Raw genomic sequence first — 14,840 nt, 5'->3', positions numbered from 1 at the left:
CGGAGTTTTTCTGGTGGACAAAGGCATAGGACATGCACGCACAAAGACTAGAGATAAGAACAAGCATGTCAGGATTGGCGTTAGTGTGGCCTGTGGCGCATGGTGGGCACCAGCCAGCAGTGAGCCTGGCCTGGAAAAGAGCCAGATCACCAGTGGGCTTGGATGCTCAGCCCTGAAACAGGACATTGCCCTGGACTGAAAACTCCAAACAGATCAGAGCTGCACTCCGGGAACAGTGTGGAGGCCAAGAAGAAGGTTGTGTGGGAAGCAAACGAGAGAGAAGGCAAGTGAGCTTTGCAAAGCACACAGCGTGTGCAGCATCCACAGAAACTGCCAGCCCCAGCAGGACTGCACCGAGCCAAGCCCCAGCAGCCTACCTGCTTCTAGCTCAGAGTTCCTGAACACGCTCCTTCACCCACAGGTGTACCCGTCCACAGGCTTGACTGGCACATGACTTTGCACATAAACCACCGTAAATGTCGGTTGGGCCCTTGCTGTGTCTGCAGTTGCTACTACCATCTGCGGCTGGTCACTCGTTGTGCATGACGTTCCCTGACACCCTCTCCCGATGCCCAGTGGGGCTCCAGGCACAACCCAAAGCATCCTCTCACACGAGGATCTGGAGGGAGAGGCACAGTGCACAGTGCGGGCCTGCTGAGAACTGCTGTGCCACCCACTCAAGGGAGAGTGAGCTGTGTGTCTTCACTGCACCCGGCCCAGAACCACCAGTGAGGGTCACGAATATGCCCTCACTCACCACGCCATTGCCGACCACATCTGCGAACAATCTGAGGTCCCACTGGCATCTTCCCAGAATTCACGCCTTCCACAACAAGACAAAGCAAGTCCTCATTCTCTCATCCCAGCAGGGCCCCCAGATACCCCCTGCAGCATCCTTGAAGCCCCCAAGTCTTAGTCAAAAGGCAGAAGCCCAAGCTCATGGGACTAGACACCCACAGGACAAGGGTTTCCAGCCCCGAGCGCTCAGCACACCAGTGCCTGTCTTGAAGAAGAGCTCTGCCTAGTCTTGCTAAGTTTCTACCTCCTGGGGGACTGGCAGCCAACCCCTCAGTGACTCCCAGCCACATACCTCGCTTGGCCTTTGGGGGCCTGAGTCCCTCCTCCTGGGCCAGGGCCTCCCAAGCCTCCCGCTCCCTCCAGCGCCTCAGCTGCTCCTCCCGCATCTTGTAGAAGAGAATGTGCTTCTGCACATCATTGAGTTCGGCGAGGAGCTCAGGGTCAATGTACATGTCATGCAGGATCTGCTGCAGCATGATGCCGCCTGGGACGCACACACGGGGAAGGCAGCCAGCCAGGGGAGCAGGGCCGGGTGGGACGCCCCAGGTTGCTCTTCACCCCCGGCCCCTCACTCCGAAGCCACTCCCGGTGCCCCTTCTCCACGCAGCATCGTCAGTCCGCCCTGGCTCCCAGACAGCAACAGCATCTCCTCTGCCCGTGACAGTGAAAGAGGCCAGGCAGCAGGAACCAAAGAGGCAGCTGGGACCCTGCAAGGGGCAGCAGCCACCAGGAACAATCTAGTCCTTCTGTTGGGTCACCAAGCAGTGCATCTCAGCAGCGCCTGTGTCTTGGCCTCTCCTGGGGTCCTGAGACAATGGCCCAAGCCTCCAGCACAGCTGGGCAATGGCCAGGCCCAGCCCTGCCCGAGCTGGCAGGTGTCAAGTGATCTGTCAGTGGAAGGTAACGATGACACCAGCTGTATCGATGACACTGCCCCGGCCAGCCAGGAACCGATCTCTCCTCTGCAGATAAGAGGAGGAGGAGGAGACAGTTTTGCCTACTAATTCCATGTCTTTTGAGCCAATTTCAAACAGAGGCCAGAGGAGCCAGCCAGGAGCTGCTGGGCCCCTCAGCCCTCCGTCTGCCTGCTCCTTCACTGCCCACCTTCTTTTCCAGAACACTTGGCATCCTGAGGCGACGCTTTTAAAACTCTGCCTTGGGGAAGGAGAGATCTTTTCTCCTATCTGTATTTGACCAAAGAAGAAAACAAAACGGAATCGGTAGAGACAGCTGGAGCAGGTTTCATGATGGAATTCAAGGACATGAGGGAAGCTGACATCCTTCCCCTTTCCCCGCAATGAGGTCCTACAGCTATGCATGTGCATAAACCCTGCAGGGGCCAGTTTCAACGGCTGTTGTTAATCTCATTGTTTGTTGCAGGTGTCTGGAATTGATCAAAAAGAAAGAAGAGGAAACTGCATCTTCTCTGTGCCATGACCGTGACCGGAAGCACCCTGGACAGGGCAGGATACTGCCTCCTGCTGGGAGGGAACCCACCGTCTCTTTAGGGCATGAAGGTGGGTCAGAGCTGTCGTTGCTGAGATCTTTAGCATGAAAACTCACCCTAAACATGCTCAGAACTACTCACAGCTGCCCTTTTATTCAGACAAGGATACTGGGGTTCAGAGAAGGTAAGTGACTTGCCTATGGCCACCCAATCTGTAAGTTGCCACACTGGGACTCTGCCCAATTTTCAAATTTGTCATCCACTGGAAACTAAGAATCTGTTGTTGGTTTCAAAATGTAACCTGACCAGGGGAAAACAAACGAACAAGTAGCAATTGGCACTGCGGCTTGGTTGGAGTGGTGACCTTCCTGTCCCTTTCCCTCCCCATGAGCGCAGAGGGTGGATCAGGCACCCTAGAGTGATGGGAGGGGGTGAGTCCCCTTGGCGAGGTTCACACACTGGCAGGAAGAAAGACTAGGCAGGTTCAGAGGAGCTTTAAGCCCACAGGGTCTAAACGGAGTGTAGAGTGCTGGTCCCAGCGTGACCCACACCTTCTCAGAGCCTCCACACAGCCGATCCTGACCCCTGCGGGGCTGTGGCCCTGGCCTCCCACCGCCCTCTTCTCTCTTCTCCCATCTCGGGCCTTTCACCGACTCCCCCACACGGAGTCCTGGCTCCCCTCAGTTCCTGGGCCTGGGAGCCCCCTCCTCCTCCGGCCCAGTTATCTTCCCCGGCTGGGTGGGATCCCAGAGCCCAGAGAGGAGACAGGGGACGAAGGCCCCCGCAGGGGTCCGGGCTGCTGCAGACAGCTTCATTCTGTCTTTCCCGGAACCCCCAGAGCCTACGACAAGAAGGGGCAGAGGGCAGAGGGCAGAGAGAACGCGGGGCGCAGCAGCGGGTGGGCCGGCAGGCCCCAGGCGTGAGGTCCACTGCTCTGGCAGAGTGGTGGTGTCGTAGTTGCGGGGACCCTGGAGGTGAAGGATGGGTGGTGGCTGGATGAGAACGACCCCCGCGAGCGCTCGTTTTGTGTGACAAAGGGGGTCTAGCTGGGGAAGCGTGCTCCCTGGCAGTCCGAGGTTAGTGGGGCAGGAGGCCAAGAGACACCGAATCCGGAGGACGTGACCGAGCCGCGGGTGGCAGCCTGGGCGCGGGCTGGATCGGGTTTCCGGACGACGCGCTTGTGCTGGCGCGGGGGGTGGGGGGTGCCTCTCGGCCCTGCTGGTGGGGGCGGGGGCTGCTCGGCCCGGCCTGGGGCGCCCCCTGGGGGCGGACGGGGCGCCGCTCGGCTCCGCGCGGCCCCGGAGACTGTGCGTGGGAGGCCCGGACCTGGCGGCGGGAGGGTCTTGGGGCCGCAGGACCCAGGAGCAGGGGCTGCGGCTGGAAACGAGGCAAGGGAGCCCCGGAGTATTCAGACAAGGCTTTCTACCGTCTTCAACTGGTTTTATTTTGATTCTATTTTTCACTGGCCGATGTGGCGTGTTTAATTTGCACGCTAACGCAGTTCCTTCCTTCCGGGGCCGGGGCCGGGAGGTGCGCGCACGCAATGCTGTTGTGCAAGTGACTGGAAACCACCTGAATGTCGCTCAGTGGGGGTGGGGGTCGCCCAGTATGGGACTCTAGTGCTGTCACAAAGAATGAGGTCGGCTGTCTGTTTTGGCGAGGGAATTGGCCACGGCTGACAAAACAAAAAGGCGACATGTGGAACATTGTGCAGTGTAATCCATTTTTAAAATTCTATATGTTTGATTACTTTTGTGTAGACGAAGGAAAAAACACGGAAGACCACAGACCTAATTGTTAAGCTTTGTTTCTTGGTTTCTTCTCGGAAATGGAGAGGGAGACCACTTTAGACAATTCTGTGCAGTTTTATACAATAAGACATACTTACATAATTCATATCACTGAAATAAAGTGTATTTCAAAAGTCCTAAAATGTAACCAAAAAAAACTGACCTCTGGAGGTCAGCGCCTACAGGGCAGAGACCCACCCCCAGAGAGGGACCTGCAGGCAAAACTAGTCCTCCCTATGCCAAGAAGACATGATGGAGAAATCATCCTTTGAGGCATTGCTAGGAGACAGCTGGGCACAGGTGTGGAGAGGGGACTGGGAGAGCAGGAGGCAAGGGGAATGGCCAGCGACTCTGGCCACAGTCCAGGAGAAGGTGATTACCATACAGCGTTTTCACCAGGAGCCAAGGAGGCCAGAACTGGGGATCCCAGAGACTCTGATCAGGTACTTTGCTTCCACCTAAAATCATTCTAAAACTTAAATTAGATCATGTCATTCCTCTGCTCAAAACCCATTTCACTCAGAGCCAAAGCTCAAGCCCCTGCAGTTCACCCCATGCCCTCAGACAGCACCTCCCATCACTCTCCCCTGCCTCAGTGGCTCCAGGCCTCAGCCTGGGCCTGCTGCCTGCTGTTCCGCAAACATCCAGACAGGCACCCTCCTAGGGGCCTCACGCTGGCTGTGCCCTCTGCCTAGAACCATCATCTCCTTTACGTCTTTGCTCAAACTCTTAACTCCTTTACACTTCTGGTCCCCCTCACCCTGCTCCGTTTTTTCCCTTAACACTTACTTTGTAAAATGCCATTTTACTTAGTATGTGTCTCTCTCCCTCCTAGATAACTCCAAGGGCAAGTGCTTTCATCCAGTTGGTTTATTGATGTCCCAAGTGCCTAGAACACTGCCTGGCACATAGCAGTGCTTGACAAATGTCTATTGAACATAAAAATGAAGCAGGAACTTTCCAGGTGAAATCGACCAGAACCTGTGCAGATGATGGGGGAGTGTCCAGAACAGGGCTCTGCAGAGTGGTTGCTGGAGGCTTGGGCCTGGCAGTCATGCACAGATGGGTAAATCTGAGGCATCTGGTGGACTGATGGCCCTGCCATAGGCCTCCTGCCCTGGCTTCCCCCTCATGCCCTGACCACATGCCCTCTAGCAGGCAGGGTCAGTGATGGCGACAGCCCAAGGTGAGGAACCTGGGCAGAACATCACTGCGGGCCCTTCCTGAGTCCTCCCAGCCCCCGAATCCTTCTTGTTGGATGTAGGCTCCGCTAGAGACATGCAGAGCCCACCTCCACTTCCTTTGCCTCATCCTGGGAAGCCAGTAGGACAGTTCCTTTTTTGTTGTTGCTGTTGTTGTTGAGAGAGAGTCTGCTCTGTCGCCCTCCGTAGAGTGCAATGGCATCATCATAGCACACCGCAACCCCAAACTCCTGGGCCCAAGGGATCCTCCTGCCCCAGCCTCCCAAGTAGCTGGGACTACAGGCTCGCGCCATGATTCACGGCTAATATTTCCTGATTTTAGTAGAAATGGGGTCTTGCTCTTGCTCAGGCTGGTCTCAAACTCCTTAACTCAAGCAATCCTCCTGCTTCGGCCTCCCAGAGTGCTAGGGTTACAGGCGTGAGCCACTGTGCTGGGCCAGATGGAACACTTTCTAGTGAGGGGAGTCCTTTGTGTCTGCAACCCAGCGGGTGGAGTAGGAAGCTCTGGGTCTGCAGGGCAGAGGGAAGTGAGCCGGCTGCCACCTTTCCACCACCTGGGACGCAGACAGATGGCCAACCCTTGCTGCATCCCTGCCCCATAAAACTGTCCTGGAGCCCAAGCCCTGCTCATTAGAAAACACTTTACTCCACGCCACTTGCCCTGGAATGAGGCCACTCAGCACAGGTGTAAGAGATTGACTAAGTCTCAGCCCGGAACTGATTCTTATCAACTCAAAGAGCAGGAGGGAACTCTGGGGCCCCAGAGGGCAAACGGGCTTACGCTATGGACCCCTCTCACAAGGCCAAGGCCCTCAGGGGTTCCCGGTACCCACTGAAGACTGTACAGCCATCAGCCCTGCCTGCTGTGCCTCCTGCTGCAGCGTCCCACACAAACCACAGGCCCTGACCCACCGGGCCCGAGACTACCCTGACCTGTAGCAAGGAGCAGCAGTGCCTTTGTCCCCACCTCCAAAAGTGGCTGAGAACTCAAGGGAGCCCAACTCCCCCAGGCTGGGGGAGCCCCTGCACCCCACCCCTATGCCTTCCTTGGTGGAGCAACCAGGGGCAAACAGCTAACCTCTCATATGCCCACTGTGTGGCAGCAGGGACCGTGCCAGGGGCTCTCTGTTTCCATTTAATCCTCAGAAAAATATTATGAGGCAGGTGATTTTATTATCTCAAGTTTATATTTGAGGAAACCAAGGCATAAGGTCACGTGGCTAATGATGGATCCAGGACTTAAACTCAGGTCTCACCAGGCCCTCCTGGGCTCCTGCCCTCCTACCCACCGCCTGCCCCACCCCTCAGGCTCTTGTCCTCAGCCAGACAGTCCTTCCAGGGCCATGCTGCTGCCCGACTCTGGAGCTGCCCCAGGGCCCCCACCTCCCCGTGATCTGGGGAACACCGGCAGGAATCATCGTGCCATCTGCCCCCAGTCTGGACACAGAACACACATATCTCTGGCCCTGTGGAGCCCGCACCCCTCCTGGCATGAGTAGCCCACCACCTCCAGGCCGCCCTGTGAAGCAGAGAAGGCAGAGCAGAGGCTGTGGGCTAGGCAGACCCACCCACCGCAGACTGGGCCCAAGTTGCCCATAAAGGCAGATTTAGGAAGTCAAGAAATCCAGTTCCAGGGTTCACTTCCCTAACCCGTAGGACTTGGGGCACAGACCACTGCTGTCCTCCAATACCTGCCCTCTCTTCTTCCTCCTGGGCACACAGGTAGACCTTTGCCAGGCCCCTGGACTTCGACGTGGCTTCTGAGTTCTGGCCAACAGAATGTGAGCACAGTAGGGTGCTGGCCGGCCAGCCCCAGTTCGTCAGATCCTCCTCCTCTTCCCCTCCCCCCGCTGACCGGAGAAGACTCCAACAGCTGGAGGAAGGGCAGCCACGAGAGGAAAGGAGGCTGGGCCCTGACAGGCTGGGTGGAGCAGAGAATGCCCCACCCCAGTTCCCAGCAACCTACGGGGACTGTAACATGAGCAGGAAATAAACACTTATTTTTCAAAGCCACCGGGGTGTGGGAGGCGTTTGTTACGAAGATTAGTCTATTCTGACTTCATCCTGTAATCACCCAGGGGCGGTTAAAACAGATTGCTGGGCTCCTCCCAGAGTGTCTGGTCCCACAGGCCTGAGGGAGGGGCATGGAATTTGCATTTTTAATTTGCCCGGTGCTGCTGCTCTGGGGACCACACCTTGAGAACCACGGCCCTGACGCAGAAGCTGCGGCGCTGGAATTACTATCCCCATTTTGCGGAGGAAACAGTACGTGGTCCCCGGCTCTGTGGTCCCCGGCTCTGTCGTTTGCACAGAGCTGCCGTCACACTGTGCTACACCAGTGCCTGCCCCACACCCCGCATCCTTGCACACGGATTGTGCCCTAAGAGAGTGTCATCAGAGGGAGGGAGGGTAGACCTTGGAGTGGAAATCCTGGGCTGTAAACCCACCTCTGCGGCTTCCCAGCTGTGTGGCACCCAACAGGTTCCTTAGCCTGAGTCTGTTTCCTCTTACGTAAAATGGAGAGAACAGCATTTGTTCTCCCCCCTCCCCTGCCAGCCCGGCAGTGTTGGGCAGGTTTTCTACGAGACATCTGACTGTTGCACTTGAGTAGCAGATACCTGGGACTGAAGGAGGAATGTGGGCCCTCCCCAGTTCCCTCCTCACCCTGAGAACCCAGAGCCCCCATTTCGCTGCCCCCAAGGCCAGTGGCTGACACCCATTCATGGTACAGGCTCGAAGTAGGGGAAAGGAGAGCTATGGGATAAAACTCAAAAGACTACAGTCACAAATTTTAAACACTTGTCTTTACCAGTTATTAGAATTGTGTTGCAGGGAGGAAGGAAAGAGTTCACCAGCCAGGGGCTGGGGGACCCCAACACCTCAGTTTCTTATAACATCCGTTACAGATTGTCTTTTATACTACCAAAGTCCTCCCATCCGCACCCCCACAGCTCCCAGGAATCGCCTTGAGATCCACAGAGAAGGGAAGTAAACGCACTTCCACAAACAGTTATGCCTGAAGAGAGATCTGAGTGCATGCGTTGCAAACAACGGAGTCCCAGGAAGAGAAGAAAGAAGGGAGAATGACACTGGAATCTGTCGTGATGGTTATTCCGTGGAGTGGAGCCTTAAGGATCCCTTGGTCAGATGACATGTCTTTTAAAGTAGGTGCCTACAGAGGAGCTGATGTCATCCTCAGAGCCCAGGTGGCACAGACATTCCCAGATTTGGCCACTGGGTGGATGGTGGTACCCTCAGCTGAGATGGGGAAGAGGGGGAGGGGCAGTTTAGGGTGTGGATGGAATTTGGGGGTGGGGGAAGAGAAGTTTTGGAGGCAGCACTTGAGGTGTCTGCAGGAGCAGATGTGGAGACAGATCTAACACAGGTTTGTGGACGCTTGGGCTCTTTGGGTAGCAGACAAGGCCTGAGCCACCCATTCACTAATGAGAGGACAGCCAGAGGCCCTGAACACCTCCCACAGTGGCTGGCCCTTACCCTAGGGCACCCAGAAGATGCCCTAACCACCAGGCTTCACTTTGCTCTGTAAGAGATTGGATCCTCTGGATTCTGGCCTGGGTCCCATTTTAAAAGCGAGCTCTGCCAGGCAGACAAGAGGTGGAAAGAAATTTGGAATAAGCAAAAAAGATTCTGGGTGACTCCACTGGAAAGCTATGCATTAAGGCACAGTGTTCCAGTTATCTGATTCAGACTTTCATTGCCTTTGAGCTATTTTACAACTAAATTGTACAGTTAATGCAAAATAATTCTTGTCTATAGATGTGCATATAATATACCTGAATGAGATGCAATTGACCTCGTCCTCTTGGGAAAAAAGCCACTTTCAACATTCCTTTACTTCATATAGATTTATGGCTCATTGTGATCTCTCCTTTGAACTGGCTGTTAATCTTACCAGGTCTCTCAATTAATGAGTTAAATAAAATTTTTGACATGTGCACATGTAATATTTATGAGTCATGCCTTTTTAAAAAAAAGTATCTTTAACAGAGGGCATGGGAAGGCTCACTGCCTCTCAGAGAGGGAAAGACTTGCCATGGTCCACACAGCACAAAACCCAACCCCAGTCCCACCCCATCATCCTGAACAGGAAGTGTCCAGCCTGGGCTTGCATACCTTCAGGGACAAGGAGCTCAGTCCCTTTTAGAGGCCACTCTAATTCTTTCCCTATTGGACCACAGCTACGCGGGTTTCAAAAAACAGAGAAAAGTAAATCTAAAACTGGAAGAAAACACAATGGGCCCTCCTGCTGACAGCTGAGTAACTGCTTGGGCCTAAAGAATCATCTGCACACGTGGCTGGCGACCCTGGGTCCCTTGCAAAGGCACAGTGCAGCCGAAACGGCTGGATGCGGAGGCTGGAGAAAGGACCTTGCGAGCAGGGCGTGTTGCCATGAGGTGCAGAGCCAAGGTGCTCCAGCTCCCACTGCCTCACAACAAAACCCTGGCCTTTCCTGACCTTTCGGCAGTTTGTGCCTATTTTCAGACCCAGGGCAGGCACAGCGGGGCCCATGCACTAGTCTCACACACATCCCCCCAGCACCGATCCGGGTTCCCTTCCTTGCAGGAGGCGCAGAGGAGCACCCGGTCCTCAGTCTGAGGCCTCAGGCAAGTGCCAGCATTCCCAGGGCCTCTCTTCTCCTTAGGAGGATGCCACCAGATGGGGCCCACCAGCTCTGACGTCCTGCAGTTTGCAGAGCACATTCACCACAGGGTCATTGTGGCTCACAGTAATCCCCCTCCTCCCCGGAGCCTATCCCTCCTGGGTCCCCTGGGCAGGTGAGAGCCACTCTGCTGTTTCTGGGGGCTCAGGGGGAACTTCTCTGGTTGTGTTGGTTTCTGGCGGGACCCACACTCCAGGCAAGAAGCAACACCTCTCCTGCCTCCCCACCCTATGGCACTGGAAGCAAACACACCTTAAACTGCAAATGCCCGCTGAGGCTCCCCGCGGACCTAGAAGCCTTGCTCCTAAAAGGACAGGCAAGTGGACCGTTTCATTTCAAAGTGGCTCAAAGCTTGAGAGCTGTAATCCAGGCAGCTCACCCATGGGGACTGGTAGCTACAGATAAAATCCCCCCAATCATTAAAATGACATTAGCAATAATTTTAGGGGTGCATACTAAGTACTGTGGACCTACGTTAAATGCTTTACCCACTTCATTTAATCCTTCAAACAACCCCATGAGGGAGGGCGGTGTTATTACTCCACACACACACCAGCAATGGACTGGCAGCAACCGGCCCGCTCCAGCCCAACCACCCACCCATTACAATGTGAGCCCCCCTCCCTGGAGAACTCCTTTAAAATAAACATGATGGGCACACTCAGCCCCCTCACCACGTGATGCCCTGCGCCACCGCAGGACTGCAGAGTCCCCACCAGCAAGAAGGCCCTCCCCAGATGTGGCCCCTTGACCTCATCCTTCTCAGCCTCCATAACTGTAAGACATAAATTCCTTTTCAAGTTAAAAAAATAAACATGTTTTTCTTAGAAACTTTACTAAGAGGTAATTCCAATAACAAAACACTGTGGGGTTTTTAATAAGCCCTTGTAAGAGCAAAACACCACCCACGGCTATAACATCCATCCACAGAGGCACGACGGACTTGGCACCACCCCGGGTGTCCGTCCCCCATCCTGAAGGATGCTGGTTCCCAGGCACATGGTTTAAATGGAATGACCAAGCACGGAGGGCAGGGTGGCCGGGGGACCCTTCCCTCAATGGCTTCACCACCGTACCGCCCCCTCAGAGGGGGGCTTGAGGTCTGTCCGTGGTGGCCTCTTCCTTCCCTCTGCCATAGATGAAGGGGACACCAGAAGGCAGAGACAAAAGGAAACCAGAACCCACTGACATCTCTGAGCCACTTGGATCAAACCAACCCTGAAACTCATCCCACCTCTGGACTTTCCAGTTTCAGGAGCCAAAAACCTCCCTTCATTGTTCAGGCCAGTTTGAATTGGGTTTTCTGTTACCTGCAACTGTAAACTTACTCCCCTGGTATGAGCGCAAAGTCCATCTGCTCTTGGCACCGTCCTACAATGGATGGTGCGACCATGAAAATGCACCTCGGATCAGTATGTTAAGTAAAATTAATCATAAAATACTATGTAAAACGATTCTGTTTGTGAAGATCTGAAGACACATGGATGTTTTCTGGAAAGATACTTTAGTATTAAGTTGCCGCTGGGGAACAGAAGATAAACTTTTCACTTTACATTCTCCTATGTTTAGATTGCTTTTACTTATGTATATTTAAAAAAAAAAAACACTAATGTAAAAGCTGCTTGAGGTGACAAAATTACAGTCCACGGTGGTAATCTATCTAGTTATCAAACCATGCTTTTGAAGCCCCTGCTGGAATATAAGATGCAGCGCAGGCCGGGTGCGGCGGTTCAAGCCTGTAATCCTGGCACTCTGGGAGGCTGAGGTGGAAGGATCACTTGAAGCCAGGAGTTTGAGACCAGCCTGAGCAACAGTGAGACCCCGTCTCTACTAAAAACTGAATAAATTAGCCGGGCATGGTGGCGCATGCCTGTAGTCCCAGCTACTCGGGAGGCTGAGGCAGGAGGATCACTTGAGCCCAGGAGTTTGACGTTGCTGTGAGCTAGGCTGATGCCACAGCACTCTGGCCTGGGCCACTGAGCGAGATTCTGTCTCAAGCAATCAGTCAATCAAAGATGCAGCACCAGGAAAGAAAGCAGAGTGAAGAAAATTGTTTCAGACATTTGTAAGGAATACTCACTTCCTCCTCCTCCAACACTGGGATCCCTAAGGTTAGCAACTTCACCGGAACAAGCATACACTTAAACGTACCCTTAACTTTTCCCTCCTCCCAAGGTTACACGGTAGCCCCAGTCCTACAAGACCCACTTCATGTTTTCCTGAGGCACTTCGGAGACCCCAAAAGCATTTGAAAATGAACATGCCTTTAATGCAGGCTTTGAGCAGCAAAGGCCAAGTCTTGGAGACTTTGTAAGGAGCTGAAAAGGCCCTAAAGGTGTGCAGTTCTCCGGATTCTTGGAGACAGCACCCAGATGAATGAGAACAGGGCTGCAGGTGGTCACCTGCCCTGGAAGGCCGGGCAGCACCCTCCTGGGCATGATGACAGACCTGAGCACAGGGAAGCACCTCTGCCAAGATCCATCTTGGGGGACAGTTTCCTATAGTCTGGGACAGACAACGTAAAAACCCCGTGGCCCTGAGCACAGACCCCCCATATGACCCTAGAGCTGGAAAGGCCCACCCGTGAAAGCCATACAGCAACCCCCTCCCCTCTCACATGCTGCAGCTGAAGGCCTTGGACCAGTGGGTGATGGGGGTGACATGCCTGCCACTTGGGCACAGACCTTCCCATGGCAGCAGGATGCCTCAGGTGCTGGGACCACTGCAGCCTCCCTCCTTTCCCTGCCCCTCTGCAGTCTATGTTCCTCTGAGGCTGCTGGCTGAGAAGCCATCAGGGGCACTCCCTCCTCTGCTGGGAGCACTCCCTCCTCTGCTGGGAGCACCCCCACACTGCAGCAGCCTATGCTCCACGCATGCCTGTCACCACTCCAGTGGCCTCTGCGTGGCATCTCCTTGAAAGGCCGTGTCCGGTCCCCCACTGCCCAACACAGAAAGCCCTTCACAGGCTCGCAGCCTCGCCCTCCCCAGCAACCTTGCTTCAGTAAAGCAAGCACCTGACCCCACACCAGGGCCCAGTCTGTGGACTGGACACCCATTGCTACCGGCAGCTACGGCCTTGCAGAGAACCAGGGCCTCTGGGGACTGAGCCCCTAGGGGCAACACCGTGCTTTACCCAGGCCCCTCAAACCAAACTGGGCACCCAAATCCAAGTACAGAGGAGGGAGAAGTGACACTCTCCACTTTTTCCAAATGTCTGCCGACCTGCCACAGAGCCCAGTGAACTGGACGATCTCAGGGAATGGCTCTGCTCTGGCTGAACCAATGAGAGCTGTGATTCAGGGCCGGTGGGCACCAAGCCTCTTGTTTTAGCTGCAGATAGAGGTTCTGGGACGGGGCTTCCAGGGTTTGAACCCAGCCTTTCCAAATCCTGGACAGTAACCTACCTTTCTCTGAGCCTCAGGTTTTAGGCATAAAAATGGCTTCCTCAGAGTTGTTCTAGTGACGAACGAGTTTATTAACTATTAGGTACTCTGAGCACTTCCTCTGTTCCAGAAAGTTTCTATACACATTAATTTTTATTGTTCATGTGGAAAATCCAAGTGCCAGGTAGTTTTCCTGCCCCGTGGGAAGTGGAAGCCCTGGAGACGGTGAGGACGGCAGCAGCTGCAGCTGGAGCCTGAGCAGGACGGGCGGGAGACGGTCAGAGAGCCGGCTAGCCTGGGCCTCCAAAGCAGGGGATTTTGAGGACAGGGTGGTCCAGAGTGCCAGGTACTACAGAGGCCAAGAGTGGACTTGGGCTGACAGCTGGGATAAGCAGCTTTCAGCCAAGCGGAGAGAGCGGTGGCGGGTGGAAGGAGGGGTACACACAGTCCAGGGAAGAAGCGGCCTGGAGACAACAGGGCCCTGGCAAGTTTTTAGGCTGAGGAAAGGAAGGCCCAGGACAGGAAGAGGGGGCAGGAAAAATAACAAGGCAAAGAGGAGGTGAGCAGCAGAGGTGCAGGAAACGAAGAAAAGATCCTGATGCTTCAAAGTGAGCGTGCATGTGGGTTCGAGGCAGGGCAGCAGAGGGCCGAACTAGCCTCCATCCCGGTCCCAGAGGACAGGGGCGGTGGGGACGCCGGGCAAGCCAGTGCTGGGCAGGGAGCGAGCAAGGGCTGGCTCTGTGCCTCTGTGCAGAGAGCCCAAGCCTGTTGAGACCTCCACATGCATACCCCCATCCTTGCTTTCTTTTCTTTCCTCATCCAACTACTCTAAGTCAGATAGGAGAGCTGAAATGACCCAAAAGTTTTATAAACTAATTGAAAAACCCAATTCTGAAATAGTCACGGCTAGACTTTATCCTGAACCAGGTCTATGTGAATAGATGGGACAGGCCAGCAGGAGCTGCCGGGGAGCTCTTGGTGCCAACGCCGGCAGGAGGGTCTGCACCGCCCACTGTCCCAGGGCAGGCTGGGTCAGAGGCACCCAGTGAGGTAGGCACCGCCACTAAGCCCCTCCCCAGACGGGCCAGCAAGGTCAGAACACGCAGCTCGTGCAGTGGCAATGTCCAGTGTCCCCAGCCTCTTTTGCTTGATCAATGGTATTGTCCAGGCTGGACAGAGATGACCTAAAATAATGTTTCCTGTGGGCCTAGTAAAAGCTTTTCCCGCTCACACTTACAGCTGGGGGTAGCTAAGCCACAAGGGAACTTGTTCCGGCCGCAGCCTGCACACAAGGGAGAACTGAAGCGGCACCACAAAGAATCTTACCAAAAACACTCAGGACATCTGCGTCAGGTTGAGCCCACGATGGACTGCCTTTACCACCTGCCTCTGTGAGGTCTGGTCACACGATCCCACTCGTCCCCCTGGCAGCCAGATTGACCACTGAGATGCTTAGTGCCATCTTGATAGTGACCCGAAACAAAAATGACTAACACAACACCATTAATATAAAGATATATTCCATAAAAGAGTTTGGCA

At 54.7% G+C, this 14,840-nt stretch overlaps 1 protein-coding gene across 1 annotated transcript in view; it reads right to left on the bottom strand.

Annotated features, from left to right (window-relative positions):
• SH2D4B (SH2 domain containing 4B) overlaps positions 1 to 1,274 on the bottom strand; it is a 72,948-nt gene extending 71,674 nt beyond the window's left edge. The window contains exon 1 of the mRNA XM_069460848.1: positions 1,077 to 1,274. Coding sequence (XP_069316949.1) covers positions 1,077 to 1,274 — 198 coding nt within the window. The remainder of the gene's footprint in view (positions 1 to 1,076) is intronic.
• Between the last annotated feature and the right edge of the window lie 13,566 nt (positions 1,275 to 14,840).

The sequence above is a fragment of the Eulemur rufifrons genome, chromosome 28 (assembly GCF_041146395.1).
Source record: "Eulemur rufifrons isolate Redbay chromosome 28, OSU_ERuf_1, whole genome shotgun sequence".
Classification (NCBI taxonomy): domain Eukaryota; kingdom Metazoa; phylum Chordata; class Mammalia; order Primates; family Lemuridae; genus Eulemur; species Eulemur rufifrons.
The sequence above is the reverse complement of the archived record's forward strand: the minus strand, read 5'-3'. Positions and strand labels throughout refer to the sequence as shown.